Genomic DNA, 15,137 nt, shown 5'->3' on the forward strand with positions numbered 1-15,137 from the left:
GAGAACCATGGAGCGGGCTTGCAAACATTAATTCCTTAAGCCTCGCACCCCTCCTGAAAGGCAAGCAAGCATGGGGGGAAGGGATAGCTCAGTGGTTTGAGCATTGGCCTGCTCAACCCAGAGTTGTGAGTTCAGTCCTTGAGGGGACCACTTAGGGATCTGGGGCAAAATCAGTACTTGGTCCTGCTAGTGAAGGCAGGGGGCTGGACTCGATGACCCAAGGATCCTTCCAGTTCTAGGAGATAAGATATCTCCATTAACATCCTCATGATGCAGGCAGGCTAGCTCATTTGGATGACCATGAGACTCAACCTCTGCACTGTGGGATTGAGCCCCTCTTTGGAAACTAGTTTCTTGAGAGTTTTTTTTTGGCCTGTGTTATGTGGGATATCAGACCAGGTGATCACAATGGTCCCTTCTGGCTTTGGAATCTATGAATACAACAGAAATGACCTCAGCAAAGGAGCAAACGTTCCTCCACAAATAACTGCAATGTGTTTTCTAGTTTGAATTTTAAACCCAAACCTTTATGTTCTATGGCTGTGGTTTTGGTTGGTTTGTTTTTAAATCTGCAAATACACCTCTACCCCGATATAACACGACCCGATATAACACGAATTCGGATATAATACGGTAAAGCAGTGCTCCAGGGGGGCGGGGCTGCGCACTCCGGCGGATCAAAACAAGTTTGATACAACGTAGTTTCACCTATAACGCGGTAAGATTTTTTGGCTCCCGAGGACAGCGCTATATCGGGGTAGAGGTGTAATGGAAACAAGTATTTATTTCCAGGTTATTATCTTTACAGCTTATTTGCATGAAAGAATTACAGTGGGAACCACTGAAAGCCCAACATATGCCTGTTGTGCTGTAGTTGGTTGTTGCAGGTACCTGGGACCTTGAATGTTGAGTTTTTAATGGTATCTTCTGTAAAGAGCACTGGGATACTTAGACGGGTAAAATCCGTAGGCATTTTCAATTTTACACCAAGCAGTTCTATAGCTCACTGAGGTGAGGGGTGCAATAGAAATACATAGTGTTCTGAAGCGTAATTAATGCTCAGAAAGTATTTAGATGGGAGGGGAAAGACATTATTTCATGTTCACTATTCTTATTTACAACCCCCCAAAAGTTCAGTGTATAGCTTTGGACCATTTCCCCACTGTACTCACAGCATCGAGCTCGTTCAGAATCTTCCACTGCTCATAGGGGACCCCCAAGAACTCGGCTGTCTGGATGGTTCTCTTCAGCTGGCTCGTCCAAACCTTCAAATCCACAATCTCCTGCTCGGCAATGAATTTTTTAAGGGCTTGAGCGAACTAGAGAAATTGAAGCAGGTTGGGAGATGATAAAAGTAACCATTGTGAATTCACTCTTCATTGTGAAAGAACGTGCTAAACTTCTCACCAGACTGGCATTAACTGATGCCATCCAAAGCCAGTTTCTGCCACTCTGGGTTTAGAGTTAATATGTTCACAGTTGTGAGCTGTATAGATGTCAAACATGCCTTCAATACATGTTGGCAATAAGTTACCATAGCTCCCTCTCAGGCCCCTTTTAATCTGGAAGCTAAACACGGCAACTAGAATTACAACTAATCACTGCATACGAGCTCCCAACTTTAGCTTCCTTTCAGGACTAAAGACAATGGGAATCAATCTGCACATCCAAATGTGTGGGACATCTTGTCTGGGAAGCATCTGTTAAGCTAGAGCTGAAGTACACATTCCTCAGGAAAGGAAAGCTCAATGCTTGTTAAGGAGTCTTCCAGCTATTAGACTCTGAAACCAAAGACTTCCATAATTTACTTGGGGATAAGACTTCCATCTCTCTTGGTCTAGCTAAAGAGAGCCCCCACCAGATGACAGACAAGAATTTCTTGTTTTCCTGTGCAGAGTACTCAACTGTTTCCTATCAAGAACCAGAGCTGTGTGTAGAAACGGAGTTACACCAGTTAAGAATGCTTGCTAGGCGACCTATAGAAATATGAAGAACATATATAGGTCAAGCTTCCTGATACCCCAAGAAATTCAAACCAACAATCTTTATCCCAAATTAGAAACTGCACATTCATCTGCTTTATGAATTAAAGGTACCATCTCTCTAGATGTGATTACCCTGTCTGTCTTTTCAAAATTATGTTTCTTGTTCCACTACAAGCCCTGAAAGATGTGAAATAAAAGGTATTGGATATAATCAAAGAATGTATGGACTAAGTCCACTACATTTAGAGGAGCTGTAAAGAGATTTTGTTTGCTTTCTTTCTAAATAATTGCTAAATTAAGCGGTATGAACTGTATGTCACTCAAAGGAAAAAGAACATTGAAAGATACATGCAGTGTTGTTAGTCCCAAGATATTAGAGAGACAAGGTGGGTGAGGGAATATCTTTTATTGGACCAATTTCTGTTGGAGAGAGAGACAAGCTTTTGAGCTACAGGCCAGGACCTGAAGAAGGGCTCTGTGTAAGCTCAAATCTTGTCTCTCTCACCAACTGAAGTTGGTCCAGTAAGAGATATTACCTCACCCACCTTGTCTCACTGAAAGATATAAGCAGCTAACCAAGGCATAACTTTGAATCCGAGCAGAGATTCCAATTCACAGTATAGATAACACAGAAAAAAAAAAGATAAAAAAATGTTTGAAATGAATGAAACATTGAAGTCTTCTACGGATTGAAGAAATTTGTTATACGCTAGCGTCATCTGCTGGATATCAATGGAAACAATGGAGAACGAGAGCTGAAAGCCATTCGGCAAGTGGCCAATAGAAACTGCAGCGTTTCTCAAATGCGGCTTGGCCACCAGGCTTTTCTTACGGCCACAGCCTCCTGGGCAGTGATGGGGGTGGGGGGGGAAGGGGGAGAAGGGACCAGCAGGGCGTGGGCCCTGCCCCCCTGAGGATCCACAAACGCTAGAGGAGCAGGCAGCCAGTTAGTTCTCCACCTTCCTGGGAGCACTGAGGCTCGGATTTCAGGCCTCAACCCTGGAGTGGTGGGTAGCAGACTCCGGTCGTGGGCCTTCGGGCTCTGGCCCTGGACCCCGGCCGCAGGTGCAAGCCCTTAGCTCACCCTCCCCAACCCCGCATCTAGGGTTGCCAACTTTCTAGTCGCACAAAACCCAACACCCTAGCCCCGCCCTTCCCTGAGGCCCGGCCTCTTCCCCAAGCCCCCACCCACCACTCACTACATTCCCCCTCCCTCAGTGGCTCGCTCTCACCCACCCTCACTCATTTTCACTGAGCTGGGGCAGGGGGTTGTGGGTGCGGGAGGGGGTGAGGCCAAGGGCTCTAACTGGGGGTGCAGGCTCCGGGATGGGGCCAGAAATGAGCGATTCACAGTGCAGGAGGGGGCTGCGGGATGAGACGGGAGTTGGGGTGTGGGAGGGAGTGAGGGCTCTGGGCTGGAGGACTCTCTTCACAATTCCTCTGGCGTTGACCCTTTTTCCAGGGCTACCATCCCAGGGCTTATTGTCGGCCCCCCGGTTTCCTCCTCCCTACTTCTCTGCTTCCAACAAGTGACTGCAGGCTCTCCCCTACAAATTCAAACTTCCTTTCTTTAGATTCCCTACCCAGCTTCTCCCCCAGCTAGGCTTCACCAGCCATTAAGCCTTATCAGTCCCTGGCTCACCTCCAGGTGTAGCCTATAAGGTTAATTGGCCTATTTTATCTGTTCAGACATTGTGTGGGGTGGACAGCCTGTCACACTGCCAAGTAACCAAACCGTGGATTTTAACTAAGTAATGCTAAACATGTGTTTCTCCTTGGTAAATCCAAGCACACTGGCCTCAGAACTTCAAAAAAAGAAATGTAAGCAATTGCTTTTGATGTTTCAAACTAGTCCCTATCAAACCAAACACGAAATAGAATTATAGAATATCAGGGTTGGAAGGGACCTCAGGAGGTCATCTAGTCCAACCCCCTACTCAAAGCAGGACCAAGCCCCAACTAAATCCCCAAATGGCCCCCTCAAGGATTGAACTCACAACCCTGGGTTTAGCAGGCCAATGCACAAACCACTGAGCTATCCTTCCCCCAATTAGCAAAGATGAAATTCATAAGAGAGAGAGTACCTTAAGACAAGGGCATCCTTAGTCTTCGAGAGAATTATTTGAAGGGTGATAAATGCATTAGAGATGATAAAGAACTTAAAACTGGTGACAATCAGTAAATGTAATAAGATTTAGGGTGATTTGTTTTGTTCCTCGGAATAGTTGCTGGATCCCAACACTGGGTCTGTGTTACTCACGCAGAAGGCTGCATGTGTATTTTGCATTCAGCATACGCCTACAAGATTTGTTGTATCCACACTTGATCAATCAATTGTTGTTTATATACCAATGAGGTTCTAGGTGAATTAATAAACTGCTGATTGGTTAAGAATAACAAAATGTCCTGATCTCAGAAATACTGTCTAAGATAAAAGAAGACCTGAAAAGAACCTAGTATTAAAATTAGTAAACTAGCACTCCCTGGATTCAATAAAGAGGAGTTATCCTAATTAAACTGCATCCCAGCATTGGCAGTAACATTTCTCATATTGGCAAATCTAGTCTATTACATTTCAGCTTTACAATCTAAGGCTAGGTCTATACTACCCGCCTGAATCGGCAGGTAGAAATTGACCTCTCGGGGATCGATTTATCGCGTCCCGTCGGGACGCGACAATCGATCCCCGAATCGGCGCTCTTACTCCACCAGCGGAGGTGGTAGTAAGCGCCGCCGACAGAAAGCCGCAGAGGTCGATTTTGCCGCCGTCCTCACAACAGGGTAAGTCGGCTGCGATACGTCGAATTCAGCTACGCTATTCACGTAGCTGAATTTGCGTATCTTAAATCGACTCCCCCCTGTAGTGTAGATGTACCCTAAGTGGCACCTTGGCAATCCATAAAAATTTACACCCATTCTTGTTTGTGCAGTAAAGAATGAATCCTTTGCAGAATGAACACCCCTCATTGGGAGGGAGCATTGCTACAAGGGAGCAGGGAGAGTGACTGCTGAAGTTGCATGTGGGGACTTCAACTCCAGGCCGAAGAGAAGTCACACACCCCTGACAGTCAGATTCAGGCCAATTTATCTGCTGGCATAAACGAGCAAAACTCTGTTGAAGTCCATGGAACTGAGTCCATTTACATCAGCAGACAATCTGACCTAAATCCAGGTTCCTATTATCCTGACACACTTTAAAAGGATGTCAGTCCTGACACTGCCAAGAACATACCTGCTTCCCACGCGGCGACAGGCCAGAATCCCCACCGATCTTGCCAACAAGGTTAAAGTCGCTTTCGCCATGCCGGCAAAGGTAGATGGTGCGTGGCTGGACATGAATGTTCATCAGGTAATAGACGATTTTACTCTGGATGTAATCCCGGACACGGTTTACCAGGAACCGCTGTCCCACATTGATCACTTTAATGAAGGAAAGGTTTCTACGGTCAACACAAAACAAGGACACTCATCAGTATCTTTAAAGCAAAATGTGTGTGTGTAGGTGCGTATTCTCGTAATACTGATACTGCTGCTACCACTTGGCACTGAGGTGCCTTATAAAACTCTTAGAGAGAAAGAACAGACAATTACAATGTAGTATAGTTTTCTATTTAAACATTCCCATTTTATATACTAGGGAGAAATCCTTGCAAATCATATTGGACATAATTCTGCATGCCTCACACAAGCAAATCTCCCATATTGCAAAGTCAATGAGAGTTTCGCCAGCATAGGGACTGCAGCATGTTGGGTTAGGGAACAAAACTGGCAAAAGAAAGCAGCCCACGCGTCTGTTTCCACAGCATATCCAGTATGCAACATGCTGCTAAATCTCGCCTCTTACTGGTCATAATTATCTGGATCAAGGGGCTGATATGTGACTTTATAGCACTCTATCCTCTTCAGGAAATCATCCATCACACAGTCTCGATTTCTCTCTGGGTAGTCAGGGCTGGAGACCTTCACTTCCTGAACAAGAGAGAGAGATTTTATAAAAGTTAAGCAAACTTTGTATAAATTAGAATAAGTGACATTATTCTTCAATTTTCAAACAAAAAACAAACAAACAAACAAACACTGTTTACATTTCCCCTTCCCATCTGCCCTGTGAAGAACCTGCTCCTGAAAAGGAAACAAAGAACAATTCCAAATGTCAGAGGGTAGCATTTGGCCTGGGGACAGAGACAGATGGCTTGACTTTTGCCTTTCCACACAAACCACTTACTGCAGATCTTCCCATGAAAATAAAATCAAGTTCCAAGATAAAATGCTTCATGGCTTTAGTTTGGTTTCCAAGTTCCCACATAAATAACCCATCTGTCTTGGTTGCCATGCATCTGCAAATATTAACCACTTATTTCAGAACTGAAACATCAGAACAAGGCTATCAGAACTACATACAGTATTGCAAAGGGAAACCCCACCCCAGGCAGTTTATTCAGGGATAGGACTGCACCAGAATAAGAACTGCAGAGTTACACTTAAGCAGTTCAGTTTCAATTTCTTTCTGCCTGGTGAGATAACAAAGTCCAGTTTTTCTGATCCTGGCATAAGCTGCACTAAAGCAGGGTAAGGGAATACTGGGTGAGTTTAACCTAGGATGCCCTTTGTGATTGCAGAAAGGAAAATCAGAATGAAAGTTAGAACTCAGTCTTTGAGCCAGATTCTGATCTCTCTTAGGACAGCATAAATCCAGTGACTCATTTTACTTCAACTGGGTTATTCTGAATTTACATGGGTGTAACAGAGATTAACACCAGGCCCAACCAGACACCTGAGTGTAGAACACTCAGTACGACTTCACAGAATCACCTGCCCACAGGCAGGCACAACAGAATGAGGGAGAGTAAAAGCCTTTAAACCCAGAATCCCCTGAGTTCTGTGGATTAGATTTAACTTTACTGTAAGGCTCTCTAATAATAATGAATCTCAGCTGTTACTGTGAGCCACTATAATAGTCTGTGACCTTCCCTGACAAACATCAAGGCTTCTACAGAAGGATGTTACAGACTGAGCCTATGAACATTCAGCACCCACCAGGATATTGGCAGCAATGACTTCTGGATCATCACAGACAGACTCCACAAAAAACACCTAGAGAGGAGGCAATGAAGCATGTTTAGTAGAATTAAGAGCCTCTAGAGTAATGTAAATAGGTCATATTAATTTCCAGTATAGCCACAAATGAAGTCAGCAGAGTTACCCAAGGGATAGATTTAGTCAGATATGCTTTGTGAGAAACTAACCTTAACAGGAACCCACTGTAAGGGGCATCTGTCTATTTAGGAATGTGTGCCACACACATCCTCACGATCTCTGAGCTCCAGAGAGATAAGAGCTGATGAGGGCAGAATATTTTGTTTGGGATATCCCAACAGCCAATCCATTAAACAGGGTACTTCCCAAATCAGACATATGCATAGAAGGGTGCTGATTCTCCCCTACTTTGCACCTTAAATATTCATTGACACCGGAGCAGAGTGGATGAAAAACACCACCAGAACAGCATTTCAAACCAGCTTTGCAGAGGTGGAAATGATGACACAAGCCCTGAAACTACAGCAGTACTGTACAAAGATAAGGGCCTATCTGATGCTACTGACGCTAATGGCAATGGGATACACCCAAGGGAGGCATTCACTCCTACAGTCCTTATCCCAGATCAACAAAAGTCACCTTATAAGCATTCTCTTTAGCAAAATTTAAGATCAAGTCCCTCCTCTCTCGAGTCGTGTTGGTTGCATCGAACACCTAACAGAAAAAAATAATCCCAACAACATTAGCTACAATTTTTAAAGCTGCCAGAAGGGTTTGGATGAAAATTTCAGGCTTTGATTTAATACTCTTTTGATTTAAACTCGGTATAATCAAGTGTTATCTTACAGCTATCTGCCCGCACTCCTCCGTGACATAAGCTTTCACATCTTCCAGAGCCACCAAGGCACACTGTCTGTAAGGAGAGAAATTGGCAGCATTGCTAACCGTGCAAAGTGTTCAGATTCCAAGCCTCATGAACCACGGCTCCAAAGCTCAAAGTGGGATAAGTTACAGAGCCAACCCTGTTTAAATCCCTTTTCCACCTCCACGCCTCTGTTCTGAGCACTCTAGCTTTCCAGCTCAGGAGTCTGTTGCCATCTTTCCTTAAAGGAACAAATGGGTCTCTGTGGAGTCATATTCTTTGGGGACAGGTGTGCTGCCTGCCAGGGAAGATAGATTCTAGGAGCAGAAGCTGAATCTAGGTCTCCCAACTGGTCACTAAATGGGACAATAAGGACTTTTTAATCCATCTGCTTTTTATTTGTATTACATGCCTCTCTTATCATCTGAGTTTTGTCCCTTGGGCCCCATTCTGACAAAATTCCCACTGACTTCAATGGGAGCAGGTTTAGACCCTTTATTAGATTTATTGTTTTAGCATCATTTGACATCTCTCTCCAGGACGTCTCCTGTTGTTGAACAGCCACTACTGTACCCCTGGTGTGAAATCCTGCCCTCCACCCCATGAAAGTCAATGGGAGTTTTGCCAGGGACTTCAGCGGAGCAAGGATTTCACCCTTGGCATTCATCTATAAGAATAAACTTTCCTTAAAAGAACATATCTATGCTCCAGTCAAGGGGGTGAGAGAGCACGGCAGCTTGTAGACATGCCCATACAAGGACCAAAGGGCACTTTCTTGGAAGGATAGTTATCTCTCTGCCAACTTGTTACAGAGGATCTGAAGTTTGTTACCTACTCATGAGCAGGAGGCCTCATGCCCACCCTGAAGACCCAGCTTCTAGGGCAGCTGTTTTAATGGCATGCACTGAATACCCAACAAAGCACACAGCGTGTGTCCCCTCTGCCCCGATGTGTGAATTTTATGGAATAAGGCTGCTTGTCACCTTGAATTCATACAACAGTGTTGGAGCCCTGCTGTGCGCAAATGTCTGTAAGAAAACTGATCTGGAGTCCGGAGCTGGGAATTGTTTATTCTGGTGGAGAAGTGCAAAATCAAAGCAGAACCCTGGAACGGCATGACTTTTAGACTGACCTAGAGGTAACCTGAGTTCAGAAGCAAATTCCAGAGCAACGCAGAATTCAGAAGAATGATCAGTCACTAAGCCTTGATCTTAACAGCTACAGAAAAAACATAATCCTGCTGCCATTATAATCAATGGGGGGTTTGCCACAAATACTCGTGGGAGGATGAAGCCCTAAATATTTTATCCTATTGGAAGGTATAGAGAAATACACAGAGATTATAGGGGCTATAAAATGGTATATTTTAGTATGCCTGAGACCATTTACTAGAGAGTTTAACAACAATATCCCTCTCCTTTGTAAGAGCCACAAGCAAGCTCACATGCTTGGAAATTTCCCACTGCACTGTCTGCAAAATTAAATTACCGGGTAGGGTTAATTTACTTTCTCCCGCTATAATTCCAGGTATTCACTTACAGATGTTCTTGGAGTTTCTAGTACCCCTAAACCTGTATAGTGACAGCTGTATCGTCAACTGGGCAAGGGTCAACTGCCTTTTTTTCCTCCTTCTCAAAGTGCCAGCAACCAGGAGAATGGAGGTGGGGAATATGAGGATTTAATGAAAAATATATCTATTTTTGAAGAGCACTAGTCTACACAAAATTAAATTCTGTCACATGCTCCCAAAGCAGTTTTTAAAACTTGTAAAATAATCTGGAATTTCCTCAAGTAGAATAAATTATTAATCCACTCCAGAAAACCTTTACTGCAGGCCCAAATCTGCTGTCTTTACTCACACAGTGTAATACCTTACTCTGTGAGTAGTCTCTATTGAAATCAGTGGGAGTACTGATGCAATAAAGTCCTTCTCAACCTAAGCAATGGTGGCAGAATTTAACTCCATATTTGTCTATTGACATTAAATGTCACTTCCTACAATCAGAGGTATAGTCTGAAACCAGCTGCACAGACTTCAGAATGACATGAACTTTTTCCTCTACTATTCAAGTTGGGTTTCTCCCTCTGACACAGACTTACTTCCGAATCTTCATGGCTTCTTTGTTATCATGCCTGAAAAAATCATAGGACTTGTAGGACTGCACTGCTTCACGACGATATACTCCTAGATTAAACACTTCACAAAAAAACAAACAAAGACGTGTGATTTGCAGCATTTCACAAATACATGTTACCTGGTTGTGAGCCAAGAGGAGAATCACATCCTTATCTTGATTACAGCAATTTATGAGGTATCCCTCCAACTAAAACCTTCCAGCAATTTTACTTCAAATTAACTTTTGCAAACACCACGAGAATTCCTTATGACTGAAATCTGAAAAACTTAAACTGCACCATAGATTTTCAGAATATCTGATTTTCCATGTGTAACTTTTCCCAGATCTCCTCAAATTAATGCACATTTTTGATAACTATCCTCCTAGTTATCAGTATATTCATGTGCAATCCCTATTCCCATTAAGCAGGATTACATGCACTCACTGAAAAGAGAAGAGGCCCAAGTCAAGCAGAAGGGGCTTTATAATATCTCATGCACTTTGCTAAAGAAAAATTTAGTTCTCAGAAAAAATACCAAATTTGGCAGCCCTGGCAGCCTCTGTCTGAAGCACTTAAGACCTACTTCGAGGACTTAAGTAACGCACAGATTTTGTGCTGGCCCTCTGCACCGGGATGATGTTCCCTCTATAAGCACAGAATAGATACAGCTTGAGTAACACTAGTTAAACTTCCCCAACATACTGACCCTTTCCAATCTGCCTGGAGAAACCACCTCTAAGGGTTCAAGTGGAATTCAGTTGTTATGGATAACTGAATCTTCGGGCTCTTTATTGGCACTGCCAATAAGGTTTTATGCCCTAGGCGCTTGTTCACCAGGGACAACACTGATCAAGTTATGACAACTTTCAGTGACTATAAACCTGGGCTGGATTAAAACAAATGTCTCATTGCCAGCTCCATGACCCATCCATCACTTTAAGCTACCACGTACAAAAATCCGTACAGACCTTTCGTAGGCACACCAATCCAGTTGAGGTAGCGTGTTAATTTCTTGGCCATATAAGTCTTGCCCCGGGCAGGAAGGCCAATCATTACAATCAAAGTAGGGGAGTTGGTCATATAGGAAGCCCATGCTGGAAAGAGGAAGCGGCGAAATCATTAAAAACAGCTTAGAACAAAAACCAAGTCAGAAGCCAAATTCATTTCTGGAGTAACCCACTGCCTCTGCCCATCTACCAGCCACACAAAAGGTTACTTACTGTATGAAACACACAGTGGATTCATTATCATGCCTTTCCATCCAATTAAATGTTAATAGCAATCACTGGACCACAGCATGGCTCTCTGAGGTGTTAGCTAATGAAGTAGGTTAACGACTGATCAGCCACCGGGGAACAGGGAAAATAACGTGTGACTAATGTGTCAGCCAAAATACGTCAGCCCAGAGTTAAAAATATTTAACTATTAAGGAGTAACTGTCAAGGACATAGGAAAAATTCTTTAATGAAAGAGATCATATTTCTCTACTGACAGCAGACAGGAATCTAATTTCCTTCCTTAACATACTCAACAAATGATCTGAGAAACTAAATTAGTAATGTTTAACCTGTTGCTGTGAAGCAGGATTTTTTTTACCATTAATGTTTTTGCATAAAGTTTCTTGTTTCTTTAAAAAAAAAAAAGTCACGTAATTTCCCAAAAGCAACAGATTAATTAATTAATCCACTAATTAAGTAAAACTGAGTTTTATAGAACTATATGAAAGACACTGATTATAGACAGGGCTATGGGAGCATGTGTTGCTATAATTAAACTGGTCAAAGCAAGTGACTATAAACTGAATGGAACACAGAATGGACAAAATAGGATCTAAAGTCTTTTCCATATCTAAATGACCTGTTGAGATGGTTTTGCCACACAAGATAAAATGCAAATCTAACTGCAATATTGATGGGGCTTTGTCAGCTGTAAATCTAGTCAGTTTCAAATACTTTGTTAAAGGTATATCTGTGCACTACACCTGCTCCCAAACCCCCATGCCAATTTTTTTTTATAGTTTATAGCCATATTGGTCTATTATTAGGACTGTTCTTCTCTCACTTGTTGCTGTGCACAAAAACCCAGCACAAACAACAGGGAAACTGACTTTGGGGAAGCCATCTGTACCAAGTGCTGTCAAATACACAAAGTAAACAAATGGGAAAAAATAAATATTTTCCCCCACAGTCTCTTCCAGTCATAGTTATTTTAAGGAGTATTTGCAACAATTGTAGGTAAAACATTGTCAAACACAAGCATAATTTTTAAATTGATGATGTCCCTTTAAATAGCTTTATAAAAAATCTGAAGGAAGAGGCAAACAAGATGTTAAATTTTAATTCCCAGAGTGACCTAGATCGGGAAGCTTTGAAAAATCAGTAAAGACACTGTGTTATGGGATCCAGAATGGTTAGATATATAAGCAGGAAAAAACAAAATGAGTGTAATCTGTATAAGTGCAACTAATACATGTGGAGAAAAAGTAATCCCTAATAAAGATATTCAATGGGAGTGAAAATCAATGGGGGAGAGATACTTGGAAAGCAGTAAACATCAAAACAGACCTTCAGTGATTATGCAGCCCTAAATCATAGTATTGTGTGTGTGCATCCTTCCTACTGAGCAAATATCTTTGGGATTCTTTGCTGAATGAAATCTGTTCCTGGCCTATGACAACAGATGATTGGAAGAGCTAGATTAAAAGAGTTCAATGGAGATTGGTAAACACTAGTTTTGGCATTAACTCAACAGATCAGGGATATGGGTAGGGTTAGGGTCCAGAGTGACCTAGACAAATTGGAGGATTGGGCCAAAAGAAATCTGATGAAGTTCAACAAGGACAAATAGCTGAGTCCTGCACTTAGGAAGGAAGAATCCCATGCACCGCTACAGGCTGGGGGCCGACTGACTAAGCAGCAGTTCTGCAGAAAAGGACCTAGGGATTACAGTGGACGAGAAGCTGGATATAAGTCAGCAGTGTGCCCTTGTTGCCAAGAAAGCCAACGGCATATTGGGCTGTATTTAGTAGGAGCATTGCCAGCAGAACAAGGGAAGTGATTATTCCCCTCTATTCGGCACTGGTGAGGCCACACCAGGAGTATTGCATCCAATTTTGGCCGCCCCACTACAGGAGGGATGTGGACAAATTGGAGAGAGTCCAGCGGAGGGCAACAAAAATTATTAGGGGCTGGAGCACATGACTTGTGAGGAGAGGCTGAGGGAACTGGGGTTATTTAGTCTGCAGAAGAGAAGAGTGAGTGGGGATTTGACAGCAGCCTTCAACTACCTGAAGAGGGGTTCCAAAGAGGATGGAGCTAGGCTGTTCTCAGTGGTGGCAGATGACAAAACAAGAAGCAATGGTCTCAAGTTACAGTGAGGGAAGTCTAGGTTGGATATTAGAAAACACTATTTCACTAGGAGGGTGGTGAAGCACTGGAATGGGTTACCTAAGGAGGTGGTGGAATCTCCATCCTTAGAGGTTTTTAAGGCCCGGCTTGACAAAGCTCTGGCTGGGATGATTAGTTGGTGTTGGTCCTGCTTTGAGCAGGGGATTGGACTAGATGACCTCCTGAGGTCTCTTCCAAACCTAATATTCTATGATTCTATCACAGATGTAACATGCCCAGATCACTGCCCGATGAAGCACATTAGACAGAAATATGGAACAATGTTTCATGGTGGGCTATTTTAAACCACTGTTCAGTACAGTTGTGCTACTTGTTGCCTAGTACATGTGGGTGGCTTTCAGGAACAGAGATTGCATTAAAACTCTAATCTACATTAAAATAGAGTTCCTTTTTAAACAGCTGAATTGCAAAACATTATTAACTTGAAAGATAAACATTTGCCCAGAAGAGCAAAACATGTAACAAATATAACTGGACAGAAGTGATACAAACAAGAATTGTAAACAGTTATAAACCTGTGAAGTACTACTTTAGGAGCCCATATGAAATTATTTCTGATGATCTCAGTTCCAAGTGGACATCATAAAAACACATCACAATTGTTCCCTTTGTTGACAGCCTCACCAGAAAGGCCAAGAACTGACTGGGATGTACAAAATGAACAACCCTCCAGATCAGAGCTGAAGCACTGAAGCAGGGGAGGTGACATGGGGGAAGCCAGCACTGCCACTGTTGTACTTGTACTGAGGGTTGCATGGGGGGCACAATTCAGCTATCGAGTCAGAAAAAGTAAAATCATTCAAGATGTTTATGTTAAAGACTTAAAAACAAAAATTGTGCATGTTAAAAAAAAGATCCTGATCCTGCACTCATGTGCAGCTCATTTCAGGATTCGGGATAGGCCTAAATTCATTCCTGGTGTAATGACATGAAGTCTATAGAGTTGCACTAAGGATGAAATTGTATTTGTCTTTACTACTGCACTGAGCTAGAAGGAATAAAGCATGACTGACTGACTACCTCTTTTTATAAACAGGTAAAAGAGAAATTCATTGCAAGCCACAAGATCTATTTTCCTCAAGACTGTTACAAATACTCACAGCACTTTTTTTCTGAGACTCGCATATTTGAAGTTTTGTTTTCCTGGTTGCTGCTGTTGTTGTTCTGCTCTGGGACTAATGCTGTATGTCCTGACATTGCTGCTAATCTCACACTTGGTCAGTGTTGGACCTTCAGGCTCTTGGAAAAGAAAAGAAGAACCAAGAAACAAATCCTTGTGAAATCCAGTAGACAGAATAAAAGAAGATGCATAGCAACTTATCAGTGCTGTTCCTTGTGGGAGGGAAAGGAAGCCATATAACAGTCTCAAAGCTGTAGTCCAAGGTCAACAGCAGGTCGTAACATACTTAGGTCGTAACATATGTAGTTGGCACAAGATAACGCAAAGCACAGAAAAATGAAGCAGAGGGGGAAAAATACATCCCTCACCTGGGACATTAATGAACCATCTCAGCCAGGGAACAGAAGGATTAGAGGGGAGTGTACCTACCTTTGCCCCTTGCCTTTTGTAAGTACTACAAATATAAAGGAACAGCCTTCCCCCAACCTCCCAAAGTCATTATGCAGCTCCTAGGCACTTTTTTAGGGGCCAGCCCCCGAGATGCCAAGGCGGGGAAACAATCCCAGCTGGTTTGACAGCATCCTCTGAGCAGGGGACTGGGCAGGTCT

At 42.9% G+C, this 15,137-nt stretch overlaps 1 protein-coding gene across 10 annotated transcripts in view; it reads right to left on the reverse strand.

Moving 5' to 3' along the window:
- Nucleotides 1–14,766, reverse strand: part of PFKFB2 (6-phosphofructo-2-kinase/fructose-2,6-biphosphatase 2) — a 28,633-nt gene extending 13,867 nt beyond the window's left edge. For 2 of the 10 annotated variants that reach the window (XM_034767101.1, XM_034767102.1), the window contains exons 1-9: nt 14,510–14,732; nt 10,971–11,096; nt 9,985–10,081; nt 7,869–7,935; nt 7,662–7,736; nt 7,023–7,079; nt 5,830–5,954; nt 5,218–5,425; nt 1,173–1,319 (exon numbers count right to left, since the gene is read on the reverse strand). In XM_034767101.1, coding sequence (XP_034622992.1) covers nt 1,173–1,319; nt 5,218–5,425; nt 5,830–5,954; nt 7,023–7,079; nt 7,662–7,736; nt 7,869–7,935; nt 9,985–10,081; nt 10,971–11,096; nt 14,510–14,606 — 999 coding nt within the window. In that variant the 5' untranslated portion in view covers nt 14,607–14,732. The other 8 variants (XM_034767099.1, XM_034767098.1, XM_034767105.1 and 5 more) reach the window with 8 other exon arrangements.
- Nucleotides 14,767–15,137: the final 371 nt, after the last annotated feature.

Source organism: Trachemys scripta, chromosome 4, assembly GCF_013100865.1.
Source record: "Trachemys scripta elegans isolate TJP31775 chromosome 4, CAS_Tse_1.0, whole genome shotgun sequence".
In the NCBI taxonomy this organism is placed as follows: Eukaryota; Metazoa; Chordata; order Testudines; family Emydidae; genus Trachemys; species Trachemys scripta.